This window comes from Nomascus leucogenys, chromosome 8, assembly GCF_006542625.1.
Source record: "Nomascus leucogenys isolate Asia chromosome 8, Asia_NLE_v1, whole genome shotgun sequence".
NCBI classification, from domain to species: domain Eukaryota; kingdom Metazoa; phylum Chordata; class Mammalia; order Primates; family Hylobatidae; genus Nomascus; species Nomascus leucogenys.
Window position 1 is genome coordinate 27,580,641 of NC_044388.1, and position 19,900 is coordinate 27,600,540.

Sequence of the window (19,900 nt, forward strand, 5' to 3'; positions counted from 1 at the left end):
GGGGCTATCTGTATAGTCTGTCCAAGGCATGCAGGAGGGGCTCTCTGAGGAAATGATGGGCTTTTGTTTGATTCACTCTCCATTCCCAGAGGCAAGCACAGTGCCTGGCGCTCAGTATTCACTGAATGAATGTTGTTGGAATGATTGCGTGGAAGAATTGAATGGATGAACTTCCCTTCCTTTGGGTCCCTTCCCAGGAGTCCCCACCCCATTTGAGGCAGGGACTCTGTTTGACACCTCTGTGCCATCCTTGGCTTTTGCCTGTGGCCAAGCAATTTTTACAACAAGAGGGTAAGTGGCACATTTTCCCCATTTTCCACATGGGGAAACTGAGGCCCGGAGGAGCCGAGGAAGTTGCTGAAGGTCACACAGCCGGTGAGATGCAGCTGTGCACTTGGGGCTAGGTCTGTGTGCCCCCGGGGCTGTGCTCACCCTGTCTGTAGTTGCCTCTCCCCTCACGGGGCTTCCAGTCTAGTTAGGGAGGCAGAGCAGGTGCATCAGGCCAGGTGGTCATGCCAGGAGGCCGGAGACCAGCCAGTGGGAGAGGAGTTTACACACACCCAGGACAGAGGCTGTGGAGGAGGGGGGCTGGAGTGTGAACGCAAGGAGGCTGAGACGTGGGAACAGGCAGGTGAGGGGCGTGGGGAGGGCACTCTTCACAGAGCGAGTGTGGAAGGAATGACTCACACCTGAGGCAGGCGAGGCACAGCTGCGCCCACAGGTGTGATCCCCTGAAAACACAGCAGCCTGGCAGCCAGAGGCCAAGTGGAGACCCAACGAGAGGCGGCTCTGTGGCCCTGAGGTCCCCAGGAAGAAGGTTGCCAGGTACGGCTTCTCCACCCTTAGCTGGCACCTGGGTCCCCTCCTTGGCTGCCCTCTCCTCATCCTTACAGCCTGGGCTCCAGGTGCTTGAAAGAGGACAAGGGAGGGGGCAGGAAGGGGGGTGAAGGCCTGCAGAGAGGGTGAGGTGAGGATCCACGGGAACGCGAAGGTACCAGCCCAGGGGTGGGGGTGCCCAGTGAACCCCCAGCCAGGAGGCTTTCTCCATCTCCTAGGGCCCCTGCGGGTCCCCCTTTGCGGGCATTCCAGGCAGAGAAGTTCTGCGCTGCCGAGAAGCCAGCGTTCAGGAAGGGAGTTGGCGGGGAGGAGGGTGGCCTTGGTTTGGGATTTGTGGGTGTCAAGGCCGCATCTGCGCCCGCCTCCGAGCCTGGAGTGGGTGGAGGAGCCAGGCGGACCACAGACGCACCCAGGCAGCCCACCCTGCCCAAGACCTGGGGATGCGGAGCGGGAGAGCGCGGCCGGCGTGGGAGAGCTTTATGGGGCTGCCCCCTCGGCCGTCTGCGAAGTGGGGCGCGGGGCCGTCCCTGGACCGGCTCTGCTGTGCTCCGGGCGGTCGGGGGCTTGCGGGCGCTCCAGGGAGGATGCGGGCACCACCGGCTGGACGGCCTCAGCCTGCAGGGAGCCCTGGGGACAGCCTGCCTCATCCCCCCGGCAGGCTCGGGCCAGGTGGCAGCTCCTGGGCTCGCCGCGCGGAGGCGGCGGCTTCCCGGGCTAGGGGCGGCGGCAGGGGCGGCCCCGGGATCACATGGGCGGAGGCAGGTCCGGGAGCCCCGGGCGGGCTCTCCCCAGAGTCGGGTAGACGGCAGCGGGAGCGGTGGCGTCTCCTCGCCTTCCCTCCCTCCCGGGCCTGGGCGCCCAGCCCGACAGGTGAGCGGCAGCCAGGTGAGCGCGCCCACCTGCGCCCCTCCGCGCGGCCCGCCCTGCCCGGCGCCGGGCTCCTCTCCGCGCCCCTCTCTGCGCGGAACCCTGGCCTCATCCGCGGCCCAGCTCCCTGCAGCCTCGCGTCAGCCGGGGCGCCCCCGCGGGCTGCGCTCTCCCCGGCCGGAGCGCTCCTCCTCCAGCCCCCGGCCCGCAGGGTACTTTGCCCTCGGAGCGAAGGAGGCTTCAGAACTGGTAGAGCCGGGCCATCGGGCTGGGCACCTCCCCGCGGCGCCCGCAGCGCGGAGTCCACTGACCGGCTCAAAGGTCTGGGAATCTCAGGGTGGCCGTGAGCCGCCAGCGCCGGCCTCGGGGACTGGGGTGGGGGTGGTGATGGGGACAGAGGCTAGGCCTGGGCCCAAGGGGAAGGCAGCCGAGGATGGAGCGGACAGACCGCTGGTGCTCTTGATAGATTCTCACAGCACTTGCGTCCCCCGGGCAGCCCCAGGATGGGTGCTGGGCAGGGTGGTGCCCAGCCTGGCACCGCGGCTTCCTGCCTGGGTTGGCTCCTGGCTCCAGAGCTAGAGGCTCAGGAAATCCCACAAGGGTCTGTCTGCAAGGGCACTTCCTTGCCCAGCAGAGGGTCTGTGGATGGGAGGCCTGTCACCCAGGCTGTCTGTTGGGCAGCATCAGGAATCTGGGGGTGGGTGTGCCCAGCTTGACAGATGAACCCTGGCCTCCTTGCCCTGCCAGCAGGCCCCTGGGGGAGGCGGGGAGCCTAGTCTTGCCCGTGTGATCCACTTTGCCAAGAACGAGGCGGGCAGCTAGGAGGCCCATGTGAAGACCTGGCCTCATCCCACCAGTCCCTCCCCTGGCCAATGACTTACACATTCTGTACTGGTGCCAGCCTGTTCCTTGACCTGTCACTCCTGCTTCCTGAGCCCTGCTCTCCCTAGGCCACTCACCAGCCCTCCCCTAGAGTGGAGAGGAAGTACCGTGTGCTGTGGGTTTTGGGGACAGGAAGCAAGCACTAGTGGGACTGAGCCCTGGTGGTAGAGGAGGGGAGACCGAGGGGGTGCTGGCTTCCCCTCCACTTGCCAGCCCCTGCCCCCCGTGCTCCAGCAAGCCCCCCGCCTGGCAGCCTGGGCAGCCCCCTCCTGGGAGTTGCTCCCTGGGCTGAAGACTAAGGAAGGGAGAACCCAGAAGCATGGCTTCCCGGGGAGGGGGGAAGTGAAACCGGGGTGAGGGAGGGAGTTAGCCACTTCCTCTACCCACCCCAAAGCCCCTGAGTAGCTGCTCCGGGAGCTGTCGTGCCGTCTCCTTCTCCCTTTCGCTCCTCTCCTGCTGCCTTACAGTGCCCCCAGGGACGGGTGGGGCATGGACTTCACCTCCTGGTCCTCTCTTCCTCAGGTATGGCGCTGACGGTGGATGTGGCCGGGCCGGCGCCCTGGGGCTTCCGTATCACAGGGGGCAGGGATTTCCACACGCCCATCATGGTGACCAAGGTAAGGATGGTGGCTCAAAGAGATGAGGAGGTCCCGCCAGAAGCGAGGTCAACCCTGTTCACCCCACTCTGCACAGATGGCTTGCTTTTTCTGTTCTAGAGCCAGGGATCTGCTGCTGCCTGGTGTGCCGGCTGCAAGGGAGCCGTGGCCCTTTGCCACGGGGATGTGGTGGCCACTTCAGGAACAGACCTTGGGAGTGAAAAGGAGCTGGGCCAAGGGCAGGGCCTGCTCTTGCCTCCCCAGTTGCTATCCCCACACCTGCAGGCAGCCATTTTGGGTGATTACTAGAACAAGAGCCCCGGAGTTCTTGGCAGTCTCCTCTTGACCTGGGCCCGGGCTGGGAACGTTCACAGGAGGGCTGTGCAGGCAGCCACCTGCAAGGTGTGATTTGCACGGGCAAGGCTCTCTATCAAAAGTATTTCCAAGCACAGTTCCTGAAATTCTGCCACTGCACATTCTTTGGGAGGCCCATTAGAATGCCAGTATGGGGCGGGGGCTGCCACTTGCGCTCCTGGAGGGGACGGCTGATCAGCTGGGTGTCTTGAGCAGGCAGAGGGACGTGCAGGAGGGTGCAGGCTGGTCTGGGTCAAGCCAGCCTCTGTGTTTCTTGGGGACCAGAGTGGGAAGTCCCTTCCCCAGGTGCGCCACGGTCTGAGCATGCCAGCTCCTCATCCCTACAGGTGGCTGAGCGGGGCAAAGCCAAGGACGCTGACCTCCGGCCTGGAGACATAATTGTGGCCATCAACGGGGAAAGCGCAGAGGGCATGCTGCATGCCGAGGCCCAGAGCAAGATCCGCCAGAGCCCCTCGCCCCTGCGGCTGCAGCTGGACCGGTAGGGCCTCCAGCTCTGCAGAGCCTGTGGTGTTCCCCCTGCCCCGCCACCCCACGCACGGAGCAGCCCTTGCTCCTGCCCAAGGGCTAGAGCTCAGCACTAAAACGGTCTTCTTGGGCCCTCTCCATACATCGGTGAGAAGGTCCTGGGCTCTGCTTCCTGCAGCAGGGTGGGCTGAGGGGTGTTCCCATGGCTGGTTGGGTAAAGGTGGGCGTCAGGCTGGGCGTGTAGTCACAGGCTGGGCAGGGCGAGCTGGCACCAGCCACCTTGAAGCCCGGGTTTGACTGGTTCCCAAGAGTGTGCAGGGCACAGGGCGTGGGCATGAAGTGGGTTGAAGAGGGGAAACTTCTGGGAAAGGTATCCCCGAGGCTGCATCCCCAGGACTCCTGCCTCCAACAGGGCATGGCCTTTGTTTAGTTCCCAGCTGGAAGTGAGGACTTGGGGGGCTCATTCCTCATAGAGCCTGTCTGTTCCTCCCCATCATGGCTCTGGGCCCTGCTGGTGAAGGCAGATGCCCCATCCTGGGCCTTACTCCTAGGGTTTTGAGCCTATAAGCCAAGGTGAGGCCAGGGTGGGGCCTGGAGGCCAAGCTATAGGGGGAACAGGTGGCTCCCTGGGGTGGGGCATCGCAGTGAGTCACAGACCGGGAATGCCAGGAGATCCCCGAGTCAGGAGAGCCCTCTGCACGGGCCTGGAACCTGAGTCAGACATCTCTTGCATCCTGGCCACCCCCACATTGTCCTGCTCTCTTCAGCCCTATCAAGCCCCCTCCTTCTCCAACTGCCCTGCCCTGTGGTGTGGCAGAAGCCGGCTCCCTTCATGTCCCTCAGGTCCCTGGGTGTTTGCAGGAGTGGGACCCCAAGAAGGAGGGTAGAGAGCACCTCATGGCATCTGGGAATGGGGCAGAAAGCTACAGGAGGCTGAGGGTCTGGCAGCGGAAGGGCGGGAGCTTCGGACTGTCTCTTCCTCTGGGGTTCTCTGGGGGGACCAGGGCTCAGGGGAGGTAGGCCTGGGCTGTAAGATAGGCCTCTGGTTCTGCACCAGGCAAGCCCAGACTCCAGTCTCTTAATTTTTTTTTTTTTTTTTTTTTTTTTTTTGAGACAGAGTCTTGCTCTGTTGCCAGGCTGGAGTGCAGTGGTGTGATCTTGGCTCACTGCCACCTCCGCCTCCCGGGTCAAAGAGATTCTCCTGCCTCAGCCTCCTGAGTACCTGGGACTACAGGCACCCATGCCCAGCTAATTTTTTTATTTTTAGTAGAGATGGGGTTTCACCACGTTGGCCAGGATGGTCTCGATCTCCTGACCTCGTGATCCACCTGCCTCGGCCTCCCAAAGTGCTGGGATTACAGGTATTATACTGCACCCGGCCCAGTCTCCTAACTTTTGCTGACGCGCCGCCCCCGCCCCCCGCCCCCATCTCCCGCCTCCTACCCTCCCAGGTGACCTCTCTGGCATTCAGAAGCCTTGGGGCAGGAAGCAGGGATCCAGGCTGGAGCCAGAGCCTGAGCTCCCCTCACCCTGATCCCATGGCTCTCCCAGGAAGCTGAGGGTCCTATTGCCCTACGTCTCTAGAAGCAGCCTCACGGGCCAGGAATGCGTGGCAGGATGGGATGAGGCAGGCTGTCCCTCAGCCCAGACTTCAGTTACCTCCCATCCAGGGCTCCAGCTGGGTTCCACTTTGGAAGAGGGTACCCAGGGAGCTGGGAGGGGGAGCCCCTCTCGCTGGTGGGGAGCTGGGCCTACTTGTCTGGAAGGAGGCAGGTGGGTCTCGCCCTTTGTTTAACTGGGGTGAGTTAACTTTGTTAACTGAGAAAGGGATCAGGAGTGACGCGCTCAAAGGCACCCTGGCCTCCAGCGGGCAGAGTGCGCAGCTGGCCCAGTCACCATGGGCTCTAGAACTTGAGGCAGCTCACTTTCCCTCTCTGGGCTTCAGTTTCTCCATCGGTTAAAATATAAAGGATTATTTCTATGAAATCAGTAATCAGGCTGGGCGCAGTGGCTCACACCTGTAATTTCAGCATTTTGGGAGGCCGAGGCGGGCGGATCACCTGAGGTCAGGAGTTAAAGACCAGCCTGGCCAATACGGCGAAACCCCATCTCTACTAAAAATACAAAAATTAGCTGGGCATGCTAGCGGGCACCTGTAATCCCAGCTACTTGGGGGGCTGAGGCAGGGAGAATTGCTTGAACCCGGGAGGTGGAGGTTGCAGTGAGCCGAGATCGCGCCACTGCGCTCCACCTAGGTGACAGAGCGAGACTCCATCTCAAAAAAAAAAAAAGAAAAAAAATCAGTAGTCTTCCCCCAAATCAATCTACAAACCCGAGCCTGAGTGACATCAGTGACAAAGTCCAGGCAAAATAGAAAAAAAAAGAAAGAAAAGGGCAGGGTAATGTGAGGACTCTCTAATAAAACTGAATGTTTGAACTTTCTGATGAAGTTATATACGTTCTACTTTTTAGAACCAAACTATCCTTTCTTTTTTCGGGGTGGGTTTTGTTGCTGTTGTTGTTGTTTGAGATGGAGTCTCACTCTGTCACCCAGCCTGGAGTGCAGTGGTACAATTTTGGCTCACTGTAACCTCTGCCTCCCAGGGTCAAGCAATTCTTCTGCCTCAGCCTCCCAAGTAGCTGGGATTATAGGCATGCGTCACTATGGCCCGGCTAAATTTTTTTTTTTTTTTTTTTTTAAATTACAGATGGGGTTTCACCTTATTGATGACCAGGCTGGTCTTGAACTCCTGACTTCAAGAGATCCACCCTCCTTGGCCTCCCAAAGTGCTGGGATTATAGGCGTGAGCCACCGTGCCCGGCCTTGGTGTTTTTTTGAGACAGAGTCTCGCTGTGTCGCCCAGGCTGGAGTGCAGTGGCGCAATCATGGCTCACTACAACGTCCGCCTCCTGGGCTCAAGTGATCCTCTCACTTCAACCTCCCAAGTAGCTGGGACTACAGGCATGCACCACCGTGTGCAGCTACTTAAAAAATAATTTTAGTAGTGATGAGGTCTTCCTATATTCCCCAGGCTGGTCTTGAACTCCTGGGCTCAAGTGATCCCCCTGCCTTGGCTTCCCAAAGCATTGGGATGATAGGCGTGGGCCACTGTGCCTAGCCAACTGCCCTTTCTTTTAAGGAACCATGGTTGTGGTTGATCATAGTTGTTTGTCTTGAGTTTGACAAAGTTAAAAGTTGACAACCGGATGTCCAAATTTTCTGTAGCTTTTACTGGTGTTGAGAACTAGATCTGGGAACAGTTTTGGCCTCTTTTGGGGGTTGTGGGGTGCAGGGCCCCTGTGACATTCCCTACCTCTGTTGCCTCCTCAGGTCTCAGGCTGCGTCTCCAGGGCAGACCAATGGGGACAGCTCCTTGGAAGTGCTGGCGACTCGCTTCCAGGTAAGCTGGTGCCCTCCCCTGACAGCCTTGGCACCCTGATCACTGGTGCATGAAAGTGAGGCCTGAGGGCAGGGCGGCCTCAGCGGGGCAGCCCTGCCTTTCCTGACACGGCCACTCTCTCCACAGGGCTCCGTTAGGACGTACACTAAGAGTCAGTCCTCCCTAAGGTCCTCCTACTCCAGCCCAACCTCCCTCAGCCCGAGGGCCGGCAGCCCCTTCTCACCACCACCCTCCAGCAGCCCCCTCACTGGAGAAGCGGCCATCAGCCGCAGGTGAGCGTGCCTCTGAGTGGGTATCCTGGTCGCCTGGGCTGCCAGCTCCAGGCTGGCTCCTCTGAGTCTCAGGAGCTCTGCTCAGGGGAGCCTGGGGCAGCATCCTCCCTGGGCAGGCTGGGGGTGGCCCCGGCACACACTGTCCCTTTCCCACTTTCAGTTTCCAGAGTCTGGCATGTTCCCCGGGCCTCCCCGCTGCTGACCACCTGTCCTACTCGGGCCGTCCCGGAAGCCGACAGGTGAGGCTCCCTGGGGGAGGACAGGCTGGAGGAACAGAAGCACCTCCCGTTCCTGTGGGTTGCCAGTGCCCCGGGACTGCAGGTGGCCAGGCCCACCTGGGCAGCCAGGGCCTCCTTCTCCTGGCCATAGGCATGCTCTGCTCCTGAGCCAGGGAGGCCACGCTTCTGGTCATGGGCCACCTGTGCTGTGCCCAAGACCTGCCCAGCAGTGGCCAGTGGCCCGTCCAGCTCCTGCACCCCTCCCCTCATCCCCCTCCCCTCCTATCCTGCTGACTTCCTCCCTGCCCAGTGTGTTTCTCTTGGGCTGCGGCTGAAATAGTTTTGCTGCTGTTGTTGGGATGATTCCCTTTCGGCTCTGGCTGCATCTCTCGAACACATTCCTCCCCATTCCAAGACCCGGGCCTGTCTGACTCCCACCCACACCCTCCCTTCCTCCTCTGACTCAGCCCAGAAATGCCCCAGTGGGACTGCGGTTCTGCCTTGAGCTGCTCTTGGCTTGTTCTGTCTCCTCCTCCCCCCACTCCCCCCAGCTCCCCTGGACTCTCTTTCAGCCAGGTCCCAGTGGCCCCTGGTGACAGCCTAACCCCCTTCCTGGGTGGTATTTCTCCTCTTCAATGGTGGGGGATGGTGAGGGAATGAGGCAGCCAACAGCCCTGGGCCACAGCTGCTGGGGACGGCGTGGGGGGCATGTCCAGCCTTTGGGGTGATGGGGATACGGCCCAGCTGCTGAGCCCTACCTTCGGGTTGATTCTGCATTCCAGAAAGCAGAGCCTTTGGGGGTGGCCAGGGAGGGTACTAGAACCCGGAGGCTCTGGAGGAGGAAAGAGCAGGATCTTTCTGGGGGCCTTCCGAAGAGGGGCTCCCTAGTGACCCGCTGCGTGCCCACCCAGGGGCCAGCCTGGCATTGTGGCCATAGAGATATATTCCATGGGTCCCCTTGTTAAGGAACTGAAGATGTAGTTGTGGAGATAAGGCAAACTTGCAAAACAATTTTGGAACAATTAGGCACTCAGCAGTGTGGTATTAACTACAAAAGCAGGAGGCGTTCTGGGAGGGGAGAGGGGGAAGGAAGGCAGTGTGAGGAGTATTGCTGGACATTAGACAGGGTGGTGAGAGGGTTTAGGGAAGGATGAGCAGGAGGCCCAACACTCTGAGAGATGGAGAAACAGTGGTCTAGGCGAGGGCTGGTGTATTGGGGCTGGGGGATTTTTTAGGGGGAAGCTTTGTTCTGAGATAAGCCAGGAATGAGCTTGTCTCAAGAGGGCTGGTCAGTGTGAGTCCTAGCTCTGTTCCGTGATGCCTCTGGTGGGCTGTGGTTTCAGCAGGACCACATGCTCAAGGGCAAGCCTTCCTGAGCTTCCCCGTCATGTTGCCCCCTGTCCAGGAAAATGAAGGGTGTGGGAGGTACAGAGGCATGGCTCCCAAACCAGCGGCAACACCTGAGAACTTGTTGAAAATGCAACTTCCCAGGCTCTAGCCTACACCCGCTGAGTTGGGCATGGGGCTTGTGGGTCACGAGCCCAGAGCTGGGTGTGGGGAGACCCACCTGGGTCGGTCTCACCTCTGCCGGGATGACTTGGACCAGCCCCCCTTCCTCTCCTTGGGCCTCAGGTCAGACTAGACGCTCTGAGTTCCCTTCTCTGACCTTGATGACTCTGCTCATTCCTTCGGCAAATATTTGTCGAGCAGCTGCTTCATGTCAGACACTCATCTGGGCTCCGGGGATGCATTCGTGGAAAAACAGAGTGACACCTCTGACCCTATGGAGCTGACGTTCTAGTCTACAAATGAGGCTGTGGTCCCACGGGTGCAGAAGTCTCAGGGTCCCACAGCTGCCTTTTGAGAATCACTGTGTAGCTGGGTGCTGTGACATGGGCCTGGAGTCCCAGCTACTTGGGAGGCTGGGGCGGGAGGATTGCTTCAGCCCAGGAGTCCAGACCAGTTTGGGCAACATAGTGAAACCCCCATCTCTTTAAAAAAAAAAGTCGCTTAAACTCGAGAGTCTTAAAGGCTCTAGGTAGTCCCATGAGAAAGAAATCCACTTAATTTTTCTTTATATCCTAAACTTGTTGAACAGCAGAATTTCTCCTGGATTTCTCCCCCTGACCCCCTGCCCTGCCCCACCCCCAGGAACATCCTTGCGTTCCCCAGCACACATTTTGAGAGGTGTTGGCTACAGACAAGCTCGTGATGGGCAGATGAAGGGGGAGCAGCTTTCCTGGATTTGGAGATAAAAGGTTTCTTCTGTGAAGGCAAGGGTCCCTAACCCCTAACTGCCTGGGAGGAAGGGAGGGAGAGAAAGGCATTATCTCTCCCAGTCGGGGAGCTGGTCTCCTTTTCTGGGCCGGGCAGTCTGGTGGGAGTGTGTGAGAGGAATACTGTGAGCTGTAGAGGCAGGGGTGCTGTGTCCTTGTGGCCTCCTGACATGGCCAAGGCTGCAGAGAGCTGGAGGCTCAGGACTCCCTTATGGTGCCTCTGGAAATTACAGGTACCCCTGCTGGTAGGCACATGCCTTGGTGAGCAGAGGCCAAGTGAAAAAAGCCCCTCTCCCTCTGGCTGGGAATGAGGACTTGCCTCATGAAGGGATCCCGGGCCGGTGCCCTAGGCAGGGCCCATGGTGGTCTGTCCGGAGATGTGATGTGGCTCTTGAATTCCTGCGGAAACTATCTTTAGGTCCTTCAGGTGACCGCACAGCCCCAGGCAGTTGCCCTGCAGCCCAGTTGTGGAGTCCCAGCCCTGCCTCTGATGCTTCAGGTGGCTTGGACCAGCCACTTTGCCCTTCTGACCTGCAGTCTCCTTACCTATAGAATGTTTTACCGGAGAACCCTGAGAGCAGAGAGATGTGAGGCGAACTGTTGGTAGCAGCCTGGTGGGGTGAGGGTCTAGGGCTATTTTGTTAAGATCCAGAAGTTTTTGCTTTAGCTTAAGGATTTGTGCAATTTTCCATCTGGCTTCATAATTCATCCATGACTTTGAATTTTAAAATGGAGAGAAGTTGGCTCCCCAGGAAATGGTGCCCTTGGCCCTGGTCATCGGTCCACCTGGCTGTCTCCAAGGCTCTCCTTCCCAGTGGCTGGTGCAGGCTCCTGGAGCTCAGCTGAGTCCCATTGGAGTGGCAATGGGAAGGGAGCAGGGGAGTGGGGAGTACAGAGATGCAGGCTGGAAATTGGCCTCCAGGAACAACTGTGAGGTTGAAGGCGAGATTTCCATGTTGGGAGCAAATTTAAGAGCCCCAGATGGACAAGGCACACCTGGAGATGGGCACTGCTGCCTGAGTGTGGCCCAGGGAGGGCTCGGCTCCCCAAAGCTGCATGGGGCAGGCCCAGACCTCCCAGCAGAGCAGGGACACGCCGGTCAGCCCAGACTCCCGCCTCTGAGGAGAGGAACCAGCTCTCCTTGGGAAGAGGGCCTCTGCCCGGATGGCCCTGGCTCCCAGGGGACCTCGACCCCTTGCTTCATCCCTTTATGTTTCCATCTCCTCAGTGCAAAAGTGCAGCGTGCTTCCCCTCTGCTGGTTCCGTGGGATCGGAGCCAGGCCCCAGTGTGCAATGTCTTTACACACAGATAATAGCGTGCGTGACAGAGGACTCTGTGCTTAGCTGTCACCTGCTGCCTTCCTGCTGCCCGGTCCCCAGCAGAACCCGCATGCCTTCCTCCCCCTCTGGACCCTGGCAGTCTCTGCGCCCTGGCTCCGAGGGAAGGGGCAGGGGGCCCGCTGGTCGGCGAGGGCTGGGAGCCCGGACACCTTGGCTCCAAGGGAAGGGGCGGGGGTCCACTGGTCGGCGAGGGCCGGGGGCCCCCTGGTGTCGGGCCTGGGAACAGCCGGGCTAGGCCCTCCTGGGTGTGTTGGCCCAAGGCTCTGGCCCTGACTCCTCCCCGGCTGCCTCCTCCCCACAGGCCGGCCTCGGCCGCGCTGGCGACTCGGCGGTGCTGGTGCTGCCGCCTTCCCCGGGCCCTCGTTCCTCCAGGCCCAGGTACCAGCAGGCCCCGGAGGGTCGGGTGGGGTCTTGGAAGGCTGGGAGGGACAAGAGGGAGACGGGCTTCCCCGAGAGGGATGGGGTCCCCCAAGCCCAGTTGGCTCCTCCACCTCCCAGATTCCTCCCCCTCCCCCACGCTCTTCTCCTGCCCCCCACCTCCTTGCTTGCCTAAGCTCCGGCACGGGACCCTCATTCCTGGCTGCCTCCCACCCTACAGCGTGGACTCGGAAGGGGGAAGCCTCCTCCTGGACGAGGACTCGGAAGTCTTCAAGATGCTGCAGGAAAATCGCGAGGGACGGGCAGCCCCCCGACAGTCCAGCTCCTTTCGGCTCTTGCAGGAAGCCCTGGAGGCTGAGGAGAGAGGTGAGGGCCTGGGGGGCTGGGGAGGGGAAGGAGGTTCCCTCCCGTACCCCGGGCCCTGACTGGATGGGTCAGTGAACCAGCGTTCTTAAGTGCCTGTGAGGTGCTCACCCCGGGACTAGGCACGGAGCCGAGTAGGGCGCGAAGCCCCAGTCCCTGTCCATAAGGAGCTGACGGTCTGGGAGGGTCACCAGCGTGCTCCCAGACAGTAGTGGGCAGTAGCCGGCTGGGATGGGAAAGTGTCATTCGAGTGATAAAAGCGGTGGCGGGGCCTGGGGCTGGGCCTCCAGGGAGGGCTTCTTGGAGGAAGAGGGATTTGACTTGGCCTCTTGGCCTCAGAAAAAACATCAAGACTTAAACAGCATTAAGAGGGTGGCAGGAAGCACTGTGGAAGGTGGAGGCTGGTGGCCAGAGGGCTTTGGGGTGTGGGAGTGAGAGAATGGGGGCCTGATAGCATGGAAGGGCGCCAGTGGAGGCCAAGCCCCTGCAGTGAGGGCCCTAGGGAACCAGGCTGAGGAGTGCCCTAACCCAGGAAAGCCATTAAATACCGATGCCAGGCGAGCAAGACATACGGAGGCTTGCCAGAGTTCCATTATTCATGTGACAGACACTGACTGTGCCCATCTGAGAGACCAGATGTGTGCAGAGTTTAGGGATAGAAGGCGGCCATGACACCACTCCTGCCCTTGGGGAGCTCCGTTCATTGGGGCAGACGGGCCTGGCCAGCTCCCATGGAAGTGAGCACTGCTGTGGGAGTTCCTACTCCCACAGCCCCCGCCCTTAGGGCGCTCAGCACCAGTGCCCTTTAGAACAGTGGGGAGAAGGGGAGGGAGATGACAGGGCAGGTAGGAGAGTGACCAGAGAGTCTTCATAATTCAACTATGACTTTGAGTTTTAAAATGGAGAGAAGTTGGTTTCCCAGGAAATGGTGCCCCCGGCCCTGGGCACTGGCCCGCCTGGCTGTCTCCAAGGCTCTCCTTCCCAGTGGCTGGTGTGGACTCCTGGAGCTCAGCTGAGTCCCATTGGGGTGGCGATGGAAAGGGAGCAAGGGGAGTGGGGAGTATAGAGATGCAGGCTGGAAATCGGCCTCCAGGAACAACTGTGAAGGTTGAAGGTGAGATTTCCATGTTGGGAGCAAATGTAAGAGCCCATATGGACAGGGCACACCTGGAGATGGGCAGGTAGCTGGTTCTAATGCTGATGTTTAGCTCCAAGGGGCATTTGCAGAGGCATAGGGGGTGGGGTGAGAAGGTTTGGAGCAAATCTTGTCTGTTTTGACCCTGAGGCCTCAGAAGGTCCCAGGAGGCAGCACAGGGAGAGGGCAGTGACTTTGCCAAGGGAGCCTCAGCGTCCTTAGCTGCAGACAGGGGCGACAGCTGCCCCATAGCCCTGGGCTTCATCTTCGTGTGGCTTGAGAGCTCAGATGCGACAATGCGTGGAAAAGCACTTTGAAAGCCGCACTGAGACATTGCGCTCCTGTTGCCGTCTCCAGTTATTATCTAATCACACTGTCATTACCGGGTCATTAGAGAGGGAGCACCTGCTTCACCTGACATGTCACACACTGAGCACAGACGGCCCCAGGTGGCCTTAGATGGGCAAACTAGGCCTTATACCTGCCTCCTTCATGCCCTTGCCCAGCCTTAGCCACGGATCTGGCAAGATCACCTTCCTTCTTGCCTGGTGCCACTGTCAGTGTGACTTTAGGGGTCCTCTTATAAGGGTGCTTTCCAAGACCACCTCCTCAGAGCGTCTTTGGGAGGATGCTGTGGTTGGTGGGCTCTCACCATGTGTCTGTCTGCCCTGCCCCCAGGTGGCACGCCAGCCTTCTTGCCCAGCTCACTGAGCCCCCAGTCCTCCCTGCCCGCCTCCAGGGCCCTGGCCACCCCTCCCAAGCTCCACACTTGTGAGAAGTGCAGTACCAGCATCGCGTGAGTGTGGAGGGGGTGTGGGGGACCTGAGCCTTGGCAGGGGAGTGGGGAGGGGGACAGGGCACTGGATGCTTTCAGGAAGGGCCGGGCCCATCAGGGGCTAGCACTGGGCACCCAGTCGGGGACCCTAGGGGAAACAGTGTCACACAGCTTTGGGGGCATTAGTTACAGGCTTAGGAGCCTGGGCTAGCTGCTTCCGGCTGCATCTCCTCTCCTCCTCCTCCTTTTCCCATCCCTTTTGATTTCTCTTTGATAATTTCAAAGCCTCTGGAGATCTGCCGGAGGTACAGCACATTCTCCTGGAAAATCTTGCTCTTTCCCCTTCCTCCCCCTTTGGAGCAGGCTGCATTTTTCCCAATGTGGGCTCATTTTTCTTATTTTTCTTTTCTTTTCTTTTCTTTTTTTGTTTTTTGAGACGGAGTCTCATTCTGTTGCCCAGGCAGGAGTGCAGTGGCGCAATTTCAGCTCACTGCAAGCTCTGCCTCCCACGTTCATGCTATTCTCATGTCTCAGCCTCCCGAGTAGCTGGGACTACAGGCGCCCGCCACCATTCCCAGCTAATTTTTGTATTTTTAGTAGAGACGGGTTTTCCCCATGTTGGCCAGGCTGGTCTCAAATTCTTGACCTCAGGTGATCCGCCTGCCTCGGCCTCCCAAAGTGCTGGGATTACAGCGTGAGCCACTGTGCCCTGCGGAGGTGGGCTCATTTTTCTCATTAGGTGGCATTTATAAGGCAACCACATTCTCTGGAAGGTTGCTGAAACCCCCCCTCAGGTAAATTTCTGAAGTGTGCAGCGTGGGAGGGGCAGGTGATTGACTTTAGGCAAATCCCTTAACCTCTCTGGGCTTTAGTGTTTTCATCTGCAGAGTGGGAGAATATCCAGTCCCCCTGCTGTGCAGAGATAGGGACCGTGTGTTGAAAAAGCATGTTTTCCATCCTGGTTCTCAAAGGTGTGTGCGTTGGGTCCCTTGGAGGGTTTGTTAAATGCCGATGGCTGGGCCCCACCCCAGAGCCTCCTCTCCAGGAGGCCAGCAGGCCTGAGGATGTGCATTTCTCACAAATTCCCCAGTGATGCGGATGCTGCTGGCTGTGGGACCCAGGATCACACTGAGAATCACTGCTCTGTTAAAAATCCAGGCAATGTGGGACGGACTCATAGTCTTTGTGTGAGAGGAACAACTTTTTTAAAAAAATTTTTAATATTTTTAATAGAGTTGCACTCTGTTGCTCAGGCTGGAGCGCAGTGGTGCCGTCATGGCTCACTGCAGCCCCGAACTCCTGGGCTCAAGTGATCCTCCCATCTCAGCCTCCTGAGTAGCTGGGACTACAGGCGTGTGCCACCATACCTGGCTAATTTTTAAATTTTTTTTAGTGATGGGATCTTGCTATGTTGCCCAATTTGGTTTCAAACTCCTGGCCTTAAGTGATCTGCCCACCTGGGATCCCAGGCATGGATTACAGGCGTAAGCTACCATGCCTGGCTGACTTACTTATTATTATTATTTTTAATTGGGGTCCCAGCAGTGGCAGCGGTGGTGGGGGTATGTGTGTGTTAGGGGGTTTGTCAAAGTGAGATTCCTGAGTGCAGCTTCAAGAGTCAAGTCTCGGGCCGGGTGCGGTGGCTCACGCCTGTAATCCCAGCACTCTGGGAAGCCAAGGATGGTGGATTACCTGAGGTCAGAGGGCAAGACCATCCTGGCTAACACGGTGAAACCCGTCTCTACTAAAAATACAAAAAATTATCCAGGTGTGGTGGCACATGCCTGTAATCCCAGCTACTCAGGAGGCTGATGCAGGAGAATCGCTTGAACCCGGGAGGTAGAGGTTGCTGTGAGCTGAGATCACGCCATTACACTCCAGCCTGGGCAACAAGAGTAAAACTCCATCTCAAAAAAAAAAAAAAAAAAAAGTCTAGTCTCTGAGGCAGCTTTGGGCTCTACCCAGGTCCTGACGCTACAGTGGGGACCAGGCCTCCTGGGCGTGGTGGCCTCCTGCTTGGTACTGCGGCTCTGAGCTAAAGCCTCTCCCTCCCCTGCAGGAACCAGGCTGTGCGCATCCAGGAGGGCCGGTACCGCCACCCCGGCTGCTACACCTGTGCCGACTGTGGGCTGAACCTGAAGATGCGTGGGCACTTCTGGGTGGGTGACGAGCTGTACTGTGAGAAGCATGCCCGCCAGCGCTACTCCGCACCTGCCACCCTCAGCTCTCAGGCCTGAGCCCCGCCATGCCCTCAGCCTGCCTCACTGCTGGGCCAGGGTCATGCCTATATAAGTTGGCATGGCAGGGACAATGGTGGGCAGTTGCTCTTACATGAACTAAGTTTGGAGACCTGAGGCCCCTTTGTCCTCGCTGGGTGGGCCAAGGTCTAGGACCTGTCTTGGACTGTGGGAGACTCACCCTCACCTTGCCAGGCCTCTCCCCTGCAGGACTGGCATTGCACTAGTCTGAGGTGGCCACTGCCTTTGATCAACCTTTGTGTGCCAGGGTCTAAGTAGGGTCGAACACAGAAGTGGGAAGGAGAGGGGTGGGCCAGGGGCTAATGGTGTCACTGTGTAAAGTTTTTGACATATTAGCTCTATAAATGTATGAATATGGACAAAATAAAGTAGATGTCCCTTCTTTCTTTTTCCTACTGCCAGCCCTGGGTATGACCTGCTCCCACCACTGGTTGGAGGGTCTTTATTTATGAAACATACATTTCTTCTTATTTTCCTTCCCTCAAATCCCACCCCTGCCAGTTGCCTGCACCTGACATTTCCCATGGGAGGGCCTTGCCTCTTTTAGGTTGGGAGTCGTGTCGTTCCTTAACCTTTTTGTAAAGGTGCCCGTTTTACAGGAGGACCCTTGTGCTATAGAGGGAATGAGGTTGTCACTGGAAGCTTTGGAGGGGATGGTGGAGGGCGCCAAGCAGAGGGACAGGAGGAAGACCAGGAGGCCCATCCAGCCAAGCTGGTGAGACAAGCTCTGACCCTGAGGACCGGCCACCCACCAAGGGTTGGGCCCCCGGGGCCAGGTCGATCTACCGACACCTTCCACTTCTTCCCTGGGAGACTCTGCTGGCTTCACTGGTGATTGATTTGGAGGAGGGAAAAGGGCAGGGTGGCTCAGGCTGTAGCCCCAGGTACTGGGGAGGCCTGAGGAGCCCTGAGCTCAGGAGGTCGAGGCTGCCTTAAGCTATGATCATGCCACTGCATTCCGGCCTGGGAGAGAGAGAGAGGGCCTGTCTCTTGAAAAAACAAAAACACAAAAACAAATGAATGCCTGTGGCCAGTGCCAGGTGAGCTGCCCTGGGGGGTGCACTTGAGTTGAGTCAGGGGACAGTGGTCCCCCCTGCCAGCCTAGGATTTTGGGCCTGATTCACCCACTACCCCTAGTGCTAGTCCCAGAGGATGCTGCGGAGGGGCAGCCTCAGCTCTCTTTTCAGAGAAGATCAAAGCTGGCCTTCCCAGGGTGCCTGGCTGGTCCCTGCCGGCAGCTTTGTGCTCTCCGGCTCTTTGTGGAAGGAATCTTGGCGCAGATGTTTTTGTTGCCTCCTCAGGCACCTGTAGATATAATTTACACCATATCATTGTCTCACCTTTTGCCTGGGTGGCTGCCTGAGAAAGGTCTTTATTTTTATAGAAAAGATCAAGGCTGTCTGGCTCGGGAATCCATGAGCCCGGGGCGCGGGTCAGAAACGGGGTGGCCTCTTTGGCGCCACCTAGTGTCCAGTGCAGCCCATGGCGGGGCCCATTCACGGGGCAACACTGGGCTTCTGGGCACAGCGGGAATATGGAAGGATACAGCACTCCTCATGCCTTCCTGGAGGTAGAAGGCCAGTGGCAGCGACTGAGCTGGCATGAATGAATAAGGGGATGTGGCATTGAGCGCCAAGGGTTACCTTGGAACGCACGGAGGAGCGTCCCGTGAGTTCAAAGCAGTGGCCGTGATGCAAAAGGAGGGCTGGGTCTTGGAGAGGTGGAGAAGAGGAATGCTGAGTGATGGGGTGGCTGCTGGGGGGATGCTTAGCTCAGGGCAGTGGCTGATGGGGACACTGAGATAAGATCGGAGGGGAGCTGTCGATGCCAGAAGTGGTTTGAACTTTCCCTTGAGGCTCTAGGGACATTTCGTTTTGAGACAGGGTCTTGCTCTATTTGCCCAGGCTGGAGTGCAGTGGTGCAATCTTACCTCACTGCAGCCTCCACCTCCCAGGCTCAAGAGATCCTCCTACAGCCTCCCAAGTAGCTGGGACTATAGGCGCACACCACCACACCCAGCTAATTTTTAAGTTTTGTTTTGTTTTGTTTTGTTTTGTTTAGAGATGGGGTCTTGCTATGTTGCCCAGGCTGGTCTCGAACTTTCAGCCCCAAGCCATCCTCCCACCTTGGCCTTCCAAAGTGTTGGGATTACAGGCGTGAGCTATCCTTGCCCGGCCTCTGGGAACACTTGGAAGGTTTTAAGCAGAGAAGTGACAGGTTGGAAAAGAGGTTTGGATTATTGCTATGGACAGATTCCCACCTGTATGTAGCAGGCCATGCTGGGCCAGCAGTGTCATAGGAGTGGAGGGGGGGAAGTGGGGAGTGGGGACATGTGAAATGATGGGTATTCCAGTGAGGCGTCGAATGCCTTCTGCAGGCTTTGTAGGTTCCAGCTCACATCCCCCTCTGGCCCTTGTTCTTTGGTGTGGCAGCCGGCTCTCCTCCCAGGGGTCCTGAGGGTTTCAGCTCCAGGGTTCTCTGCAGCCACACAATCAGCCCGGCTCAGGAGCAAACTCCCCTGGAAGAACGGAGTTATGAGTTGGTCAGCAGAGGAGGCTGGGGACAGGCAGTCTTTGGTCTTTTACCTCTGATCTTGTCTGCACCCTAAGCCAGCTAGCTGTGTGCTCCCACTCCCTGTGCCGCACACTGCCCATCTGTGTTCCTGGACTTTGTCCAGTGCAGTGCCCTCTTCCCTTCCTGCACTGCAGAGATTAACTGAAGTGACAGATTAGAGTTAGAAGTGGCCCAAAGGAGCATCTGATACAACCCCCTTTGGTTAGAGAAGGGAAAGTGACTTTTCCAAAGCTGCACAGCTAGACAGTCATAATGGCTAAGCTCTGGGAGTGCTTTTGATGTGCTAGGGATATTTCCAATGCTTTAACTCACTTAATCTTCACAACCCGAGATAGGTAATGTTACCATCCTCTCTGCAGATGAAGAAACCGAGGACCAGGAGGTTCAGTAAATGGTCCAAGTACTCCTAGCTAGTAAGGAATGGATCTACAGCCTGCCTCCCAGGTTTCTGGCTTGTGGGGGGCAGAGTTTGTCCCTCTGTCATCAGAGGCAGCCTTCCAGGCACAGCTCTGGTCACCTCTGGTCACAACTGGAGGTCACCACAGCCCTTCCCAGCACTCTCTAGGCTCTCAGCTTTGTGCTTCCTCCCAAGGGTACTAGCTCCAGCTGAGCTTGCAGGAAACCCACTTCCTGAAGCCAGGACTTCCCCATGGGAAGCGCAGGGGGCCGCTGGGCACTGGTGGCCTCTGCCTGAAGGCTGACTGCTCTGGACGCTGTCTGTCTCAGGAACTCATGGCAGTGGTTTACCTTGTCAGGAGCGCGAGAAGGGGCTACCCCTCCCATTCCTTCAAGCATCACTCAGAGAGCCATGGCCTGGCTCTAGGCTTGGGGCTGCGGCTGCCACAGGAAGGGGGCACCCCCCTACTTTGGGTGTTGGGTCAGATCCT

At 58.3% G+C, this 19,900-nt stretch overlaps 1 protein-coding gene across 4 annotated transcripts; it reads left to right on the top strand.

The window, feature by feature from the left end:
• The first annotated feature begins 1,244 nt into the window (after positions 1 to 1,244).
• PDLIM2 (PDZ and LIM domain 2) lies at positions 1,245 to 16,807 on the top strand. Of its 4 annotated transcripts, none has more exons than XM_030816964.1 (10): positions 1,245 to 2,025; positions 3,109 to 3,203; positions 3,884 to 4,035; positions 7,354 to 7,423; positions 7,550 to 7,695; positions 7,856 to 7,934; positions 11,832 to 11,908; positions 12,129 to 12,274; positions 14,085 to 14,202; positions 16,241 to 16,807. In XM_030816964.1, the coding sequence occupies exons 1-10, from the start codon at positions 1,278 to 1,280 to the stop codon at positions 16,416 to 16,418; spliced, it is 1,809 nt and encodes a 602-aa protein (XP_030672824.1). In that variant the 5' UTR covers positions 1,245 to 1,277; the 3' UTR covers positions 16,419 to 16,807. The 4 variants fall into 4 exon arrangements, with proteins under 4 accessions (XP_030672824.1, XP_030672826.1, XP_030672825.1 ...); XM_030816966.1 differs by having other exon boundaries at positions 1,634 to 1,707; XM_030816965.1 differs by having other exon boundaries at positions 1,647 to 1,722.
• The last annotated feature ends 3,093 nt before the right edge of the window (positions 16,808 to 19,900 follow it).